The 8,247-nt window shown below is 44.8% G+C and overlaps 1 protein-coding gene across 2 annotated transcripts; it reads right to left on the reverse strand.

Annotated features, from left to right (window-relative positions):
• Positions 1-465: 465 nt before the first annotated feature.
• On the reverse strand, positions 466-7,050 carry Smim43 (small integral membrane protein 43). Of its 2 annotated transcripts, none has more exons than XR_012908046.1 (3): positions 6,183-6,315; positions 5,560-5,651; positions 466-1,505 (listed from the first exon to the last, which is right to left on the reverse strand). XR_012908046.1 is itself a non-coding variant. In XM_075950536.1 (3 exons), exon 1 carries the CDS (start codon positions 6,570-6,572, stop codon positions 6,381-6,383), a length of 192 nt encoding a protein of 63 aa, XP_075806651.1. In that variant the 5' UTR covers positions 6,573-7,050; the 3' UTR covers positions 466-1,505; positions 5,560-5,651; positions 6,343-6,380. The 2 variants fall into 2 exon arrangements, 1 of the variants encoding a protein (XP_075806651.1); XM_075950536.1 differs by lacking the exon at positions 6,183-6,315 and adding an exon at positions 6,343-7,050.
• Between the last annotated feature and the right edge of the window lie 1,197 nt (positions 7,051-8,247).

The following is an 8,247-nucleotide window of genomic DNA, read 5'->3' on the forward strand; positions in this document are numbered from 1 at the left end:
ATGTCTTCAAAAGAGGACACAGAAAGCAACGAACAAAAGGTGAATACATTTAAAACTTCACAATTAAAAATATATCATTAGAACATTTCCAAATATATCCGTAGATTAGCCACAGGAGGAGGAAATCTCTGTGTCTGTGAGAGGAGTTTGCCTGGGACACTAACAGTTCCCACCGCGCCACACAGCAGCCCAAACAGCGAACGTGGAGACGATATGTTCTACTCAAACTTCAAACATAACAGAAGAATCGCTTAATGATTTTGTTGTTGTTGTTGTTGTTGTTTTTATTTTCGAGACAGGGTTTCTCCGTAGCTTTTTGGTTCCTGTCCTGGAACTAGCTCTTGTAGACCAGGCTGGCCACGAACTCACAGAGATCCGCCTGCCTCTGCCTCCCGAGTGCTGGGATTAAAGGCGTGCGCCACCACTGCCTGGCTCGCTTAATGATTTTGAAAGGTAACATTCATTGTCATATAAGGTCGTCTGTTAAAAGGGAAATCATATAAAAAATCAATATCTCTTTTCCTCTATTAACCATATCCTAATTTTAGACAACCAAGTTTGGATAATTACAAGTTACTAAAAATCACACAAAAAACCTGAGCTACTTGTAATTATCATGTTTATTTCACAACTTTAAAAAATATAAACCATTAGGTATCTTGAAAAACATACACAAAATAATCATTTGGCATTTACGATAATAAAAAGTAAACTAAAATGGAATAAACAATACAAGACAAAATGACCTCTGCCGTGCTGGAGAGATGGCCCAGTGGTTAAGAGCACTGGCTGCTCTTCCAGAGGTCCAGACACAGAGGCAGAATACTGTTCACATAAGAAACAAACAAATATTTGAAAAAAAAATGACCCCTGTCAGGAACATGGACTGGGGTCATGAGATATGGTGGATCAGCCCTGCCATTTTTTTTCCATGATCACGTGTCACTAAAACCTATTCCATTTGGTACAAGAAGACATGCAATAGGTAGATAATAACATTTTCAATTTAGTTTCCAACATACTAATTTTCTTTTTCCTCAAGGAGACAAACTCAATGCAAGAAGAGCAGTGAAGCCCATGGGGTGTGGAGCACACGAGCAGCTGCCTCCTCCCCTTCTGACTCTAAAACACACACACAAGGGAACGGACATACAAGGGAACAGTGCATACAAAAGCCACCCTCTCCATGTGGCTGTCTCGGGTGAAACGAAATAAGATGTAAGCCCCGCTAGCCATATTTTAGTGTGCACTAGACACTTGTAACCAGCGGTTGCCGCCTTGGGCACCACGGATATAGAACAGTTCCACATCACAGAGAGTTCTTTTGCACAGCGCTGGGTGTGGGAAGTGTTTCTTCTCTCTCTGCTGGCCAGTACGTAGGCTGTGAGGAGAAGCAGCTCCAGTGGCGATCTCCCAGGATATTCCTGGATTGACAGTGGAGTTGCAGGAAGAGAGGTAGCATTTCTGAGCACAGAGTGCCTTCCTCCGTATATGAAAGGGATGGCCTTTGTGGAAATCAAACACAAAAACTTGGTTACCACCAAAATTTAACTCACAGGGAAATGATGAAGGGGACCAAAAGGGAGCAAAAGGAAACAACCTATACTAATGCCGCGACAAAGCTCTAAGAAGAGTCGTGAAGACCCACCACCTACACACACATTCTCTCTGTCTCTCTGTCTCTCTGTCTCTCTCTCTCTCTCTGTGTGTGTGTGTGTGTGTGTGTGTGAGAGAGAGAGAGAGAGAGAGAGAGAGAGAGAGAGAGAGAGAGAGAGAGAGAGCCACGAGCCACAAATGTGCAGGCTTCCAGGATCCTTGATTAGAAATTCCTAGTGCAGGGAAAGTCAGCTGTCCAGAGAGGAAACCAGTCCTGACAAACATTTCCCGAGAACTAAGAAGACATCTTCGCTCTGTTCAGCCACACCCCCTCAAGGTGAGAGGGAATCACAAGTTTCACCTTTCTTAAACTGTACTATGTTCCAGAGCATAGACTTCTGGTTGTCCACCCAACATCTACCTGCATTGTTTTTATCTAGAGAGCTCAGATCTTGGTTGAAGACAACAACTCTATCATTAAAGAACCCTACAAAGGACAATGGCCAGCGACATAGTTCTAGTCAATGAGAGAGGGTCTGTCCATGGAGAAGCTCTTTAGAAAGAAGTGAATTCAGACTGTTTTTCCTTTCAGCTTTCTCCTCCCTGTGAGGAGCCATGGAAACCATATCAGAATCTGGTGGGGGGTGGGAAACAAAACGGCCTTTGGGGCCCAAAAATAGGAGCCTATATCCACATTGTCTGAAGGTCAAGGAGTTTCCCTTTGCTCAAAGTTGTCGGTTCTACCCTGACAAAAGGTCAGAGTTGGAACTTACTTCTGTTCCTTTTAAGTTTATTGTCTGTTTCTACCTCAAACAAAGGTCCCACCTAGATTTAGATCAGAGATTCTGCTCTTTCAGGGTTATTGTCAACAGGTGTGGCTAATATCCAGACCTTGTATTTCAGGACTAGAGAAGTAGCTGTGTTTCTACCCCTAGCAAAAGTCTAAGGATCTAAGTTCCTACTTCCTTAAGGAGATAACAATAGGTTCCACCCAGGGAGTGATCACTGGAACGCCCTCCTGGTACTGTCCTATGTTTTCTGTTTTATTATTTTCACTCATGTCTTTGTCCTCTTTACTATTGTTCTAACCCCCATGCCCCTACCCTGGCAAGTGATATTTTTGTGGAAGCTGGTCTCTAACAAATGGCATCATTACATGGGGTGACAGGTGAACACTGGAAAATGGTGCCCAACATGGGGCAACAGACGCCCCACAAATTCCAATGCTCTTATTGTTTTAATTGCAGATTCAGCTTAGGTAGGCACAAATATCACAGGCTAGCTGAAAACGTTATTTTGAAAGTACAGAACCCTGCAGTTACTGTCTACATCCTGCGTCAGTATAACTAGAATTCTAAAAGTCTCTAAATCATGATGTAGAGGGGGGAAAAAATTCCAACTATCCTTAAATGGCTTAACCATTCACAATGCTCAAAATTCTCCTCGTTTATAATTGAATTCCAGTGCACTTGGTCTGAAACTAGACAGAATTGGAAACATAGAACGCTGCATTAAAAATAGGGTGTCGCATGTTTTTTGCATACCTTGTTCCAAGTTTCCACCTCTGCAATGAACCAAAAACAAATCCTTTCCTCCCAGAAGCCCATGCACAGGGTGAACGTTGGAGAAATCCCCCATGCTCCACGTAGGACTGCAGCAGATGGCATTGGGCCCACAGCCGCACCTGGCCTTGCAATTGAAGTACAGGCATGGGGAACCCACTCTATGAGACATTTTAGATTTTGCAAAAATGGGAATGTGGTAGCATTCTCATTCAACTTAAAATGATCTTCTCAATGTACAACCATTGCCATCACAAGTTTGGACATCAGCAAACAACCAAAATTGCCCTCGTAAGATGTGAAGTCATTTTAAACTACTAAAATTTAGACCTAATTATTAAATAGCAACATTTGAAATAAAACATTAATAATGCATCTATTCTTATGACCCATAATGAAAGAAATTTGCCTTCTAGCCTTCGCGAAGGCCTTGTGTTGAAAACAAAACAATAATATTGTATAATAAAATTAGGTTTACAAAATGAGCAGTTATTTTAAGTGTTCCTGACTTACCAAATGTTTTAGTGCTAATTCATATTTACCTTATCTTTCAAAGTATTATCGACCAGGCATGGAGGTACATCCTCATCAGGGGGATGAACCAGGCAGCTGGTGTGTTCCAGGGCATTCTGGACGCTATAGTGAGACCTTATCTTATTCATACATATATCAGAATTCAGGGCTATTAGGACTAGGGTGTGGTCAATGAATTGAGTAATCCATACATCCAGGAGGATTCTGGATGCCAATACATTAGATCTAGCTCAAATGTAGTTTCTTGAGCCAAGCTTAGCGGCACACTCCTGTAATACCAGAGCTGGGAGGCAGAGGCAGTATGACAAATTCAAGGTCAATCTGGCCCCCAATGCAAGTCCAGACTAACTCAGGGTACACAGCAAGCCCACGCTAACTCAGGCTACACAGCGCAAGCCCAGGCTAACTCAGGCTACACAGCGCAAGCCCACGCTAACTCAGGCTACACAGCAAGCCCAGGCTATATATCGAGATTCTGCGTCTGGAGAAGAAATAAACAAAAAGCATCTCTGCCGTGGAGGATCAGTTTTGTGCTGGGTCTTGGAAAATGGTGATTGGATTAAAAAAAAATAGAAAAGGCAATTCACCCACAATTGTGGAATTATCAAAGGTGGAATTACTAACCAGAGGACAGGGCAAAGATGTCACCAACACATTCTGAGGGCAGATGTGAGGAATCTTCATTCCTGTGTTCTAGAAATAAGTTCCAGGTAAAAGGCAGGTGAGAAGAATAAATATCCTGGGTGGGGCTACACAAATGAGAACGTAGTAACTGACAAATTAGTGCAGCGGTGATAGAATCGCCCTGTGGAAAGGCAGCCACTCCTGTAAAACTGCAGAGATCAGCCTAATACCGAGATGCCCAAGTTTTCTGTCCTCTCCAGTCAGTGAAAGGTTGGGGTGAATTACACTCTTGGACCCCAGGAGCCCGGGACTACCAGGAGGATGAAAAGATTACAAAGTCAAGAAGCCAAGCTGGTGGTTAAAAGTAATTTATATTCTGATTATTTACAAAGTATGAAATGATTATTTTCTGCCCTTATAAACAAATACAATTGCTCATTAGTCACTCCCTCGTTCATTGTCCATGTTCATAATAACCACGAAGCCTTGCAACAAAACATCACTGCGTAGAGATAAGCTAATTAGAAGACTATTGTTCAAATCCCAATGCAGATTCATGGCTGCTGAGTTTGCAATTCAGACTGGAAACCAAAATCAAGTCTCACTATATCTTTGATAAAGATGTGACAAGGAGATAAGAATTTACCCGAGAAATAATAGCTAAAACAAACCATCGTCTTCATTTAAGAACAGCTTTATTATGTCAGAATGACTTAGAATATGTAGGAAATCAACTTATTGTCTCCAACCAAAATCGTTTCTGGTAGTTACCCCCCTAGATGGGACTATTTTCACTTTCGTTTAAATTATCAACCATTCCCTTTTGTGTAGTTTCTGTATGATCAGCCTTGGCAAAACATGATGTTGTGGGGTTTAACTCTCCATAGACTGTGTGTATGTGTGTGTGTGTGTAAAATTAGTGTTTCCATGGCATAGTGTGTCCCAAACTTTCCCTACTGAAGACAAACTATATTTGCACCTTAGTACTATTTTCAAAAACGGGGGGGGGGGGTGGCTAGTAAATTTGCAAATGCTCCTGGCCCCTTTTTCTAATTCCCACAAGCCCCATCATTTCCACGGTTCCCACAAGACATCACCTTGAGTTCTTGATTCTGGAGGAAGCTCTCTGATTCAGAGCAGAAACCCCTCAATTTCCAGGTTCCTGCCTCTTGCTTCCCGACCCTTCTCTTTGATAGGCCCTGGATCTGGAGACACTCAGCCTGAGTGAGAGGCCCCAACATACCTTTCTCGAGAAGATTTCCACCAGCCACTGTCCAACTTTGCAGGGCTGTGATCGGAGTCAAGGGTACCAGCCTGGGTCCAGATGACGTAGATCTAAGAAAAGCGATCGGATATGATGAATGAAACGATTTCTCAAACTAACGTTGTCTGACCTTGTTTAGGGAGCACAGGTGGGTTTTACTCCTGATGGTCAGCCTTTTCCAAGAGGTCTGATAAATTAACCGCGGGCAGGCCTCTTCTTTCACACAGCTCTTTCTGCTAGCCCGACCCTCTGCAAAGCAGCCCCTTTTGCCTGCCCTCCAGGCCGCGTCCAAAGGTCATTTCCCAGCGAATCATTCTCGTATTTACCCTCTGCTGCCCCAGGGTCTAAACCCACCTTTGGCTACCCCGCAGGTTAGACTAGGAGTAGCAATCAAAAGTAGGAGGAAACCTCCCGCCCCCAACAGGTCCCTGAATCATTTCTCCCGTGCATATTGGAACGCCCCTCAAAGCAAAGCATTTAGATAATTAATTTTGTTGGAAGTGGCTGAGCTGAATTGGCTGAATAATGGACTTTTGCACAAATGCAGTTCGTCTACAAAGAAGAGTTCACAGGTGTGCATCCATTCTCGCCCCCAAACTGACCTCCAACCCCGAGTTCCCCTCCTGGTATCAGGCTTGCTCTAGAAGAACTCTGCTCCCTGGCCAGACTCTTGTCGCTGCGGTCCCCTGCCCTGGAGCGGGTCCGGAGACCTGGGAGGAGCAAAGAGTGTGTCCCCCCTGCCGCCACTCCCGAGGGGTGTACCTGAATCCCCGCGGAGCTGAGACCCGCTCAGCGCTGGGTTACACCGCTTGCTCGTTATTGAAACCCCACGGTTCCCGGTGCAGTGACAGGCGCCCGGGCTGCAGCGTCCCGGCTGTGTTGGCCACCGAGTTCTTCAGCTGCTTGATGACCACGAAGAGCAGGAGGAACAGGAGGAAGAGCAGGAAGAAGAAGAGCGCCAGGTAGAGCAGCAGATTCAGTTCCCACTCCATGCTGGGCACCGCCCGGGCGCTGTGCGCTGCGTTTCGCCTGGAAAGGCTGCGCGGTCTCGCCCCCGGGTCCCCAGCTCAGCTGCGGTTCGCCTGGCCTCCGCGGCTCCCCAGGAGCGCCTGGACCCTTGGACCAGATCTACGAGCGCCGCGGATCTTCTTCTGCGTGGAGATAGGCGCTAGCTAGCTTCTCCAGAGCGTACTTCAGCGGGTGGAGACAGGAGAAACCGCCCAGTATCCCCGGGTGCCTGCAGGTGGCTTCCTGCAGGTGTCCTGAAGACTCCCATCGGGAACAGCTATTGGAACTCCTGTTTCCTCCCTTCGTAATTAATGTCCCTGGTAATGTGTACCACTTGCACTTTTCCAAAAGAGGCACAGAAGAGTTAAAGGTGGAGAATTAAAAAAAAATTAAAGAATTAAAGAAAGTGCCATCGGAAGGTTGGGAGATGTTCCTTGCTGTGAACAAGAGTCCATAGTTTCACTTCAAGCTGCCTTGCCCATTAGAATTGCAGAAGTCATGTAAGACAGAGTACATTTATTTTCTCTTTGCTATAGGTGTCTACAGAAACACTAACAGTAAAATGAATTTCAAATGTCATATTTTACAAAAGCTTTCTGTTGCTGGCTTGAAATTCAATTTTCTTTCTTTCTTTCTTTCTTTCTTCTTCTTCTTCTTCTTCTTCTTCTTCTTCTTCTTCTTCTTCTTCTTCTTCTTCTTCTTCTTTCTTCCTCTTCTTTCTTCTTCTTCCTCCTCCTCCTTCTTTTGTAAAAAGAGAAACAAAATGTCTTCAAGGTTCTTTTTGAGAACCCACCTCAACAGCCCCGTGTTCAGAAGAACCAGTATCTCAGATGGTGAAACTCTGACAGATAAGAAGTTCTTTGTTATCAAGTGGGCCACTTAGTTTTTTGGTCATGTCATAAAATGTGTAAAAGAAATTCACTTTAAGGAGCACGGGGTGATTTCGAACCATCATTTCAGGAGTTTGGGTCCTGGTCAGCTGGATCCATTTGCTTTTAGGCCTGTGAGAAACGGAAGCACCGGGTATGAGCCCCAGGACAGGCTGCTCGGTTCAGGCAACCAAGGAAAAGTAGAAGTGGATGGATCCAGGGACAAAATGAGCTCTTCAAAGCCACACCCCAAGTTTAGGCCCCACTTCCTGAGAGCTCATTCTTGCCTGAATTTATCAATGGATTCATTCATCCATCCATTGATGTCCTTCCTGTCCTCAGGGTCCAGTCCCCTCTCGATTGCCACTGCCAGCTGAGAACCACTCCCTGGACACATGCAGCTTTTGAAGGACACTTTACACACAGATCGTAATATTGTGTAACTAAGTACCCCAAAACTCAGTGGCTAAAAACAGCAAGAATGTTAATAATTTTTGCCAGTTACCTGTGGGTCAAGGATTTGAGAATACTTTTAGTCAGGCGTGGTAGCATACCCCTACAATCCCAGCACTTAGGGTCTGAGGCAGGAGGATCATGAGTTTGAGTTTAGCTGTAACCTCAAAGCAAGTTTTAGGCCAGCTTGACCTTTATAGTGAAATTCCCATCGCGCGCGCGCGCGCGCGTGTGTGTATGTGTGTGTGTGTGTGTGTGTGTGCGCGTGTGTGTGTGTGTTACTTAGTCTGGGTGATTCTAGCTTGGAGATTCTCAAATGCTGTGTCGTTTGCAGACT

This window comes from Microtus pennsylvanicus, chromosome 16 (assembly GCF_037038515.1).
Source record: "Microtus pennsylvanicus isolate mMicPen1 chromosome 16, mMicPen1.hap1, whole genome shotgun sequence".
In the NCBI taxonomy this organism is placed as follows: domain Eukaryota; kingdom Metazoa; phylum Chordata; class Mammalia; order Rodentia; family Cricetidae; genus Microtus; species Microtus pennsylvanicus.

Bases quoted from the DNA above. Each gene is read 5' to 3' on its own strand.
- Smim43 (XM_075950536.1), bottom strand. From the start codon at position 6,572: ATGGAGTGGGAACTGAATCTGCTGCTCTACCTGGCGCTCTTCTTCTTC.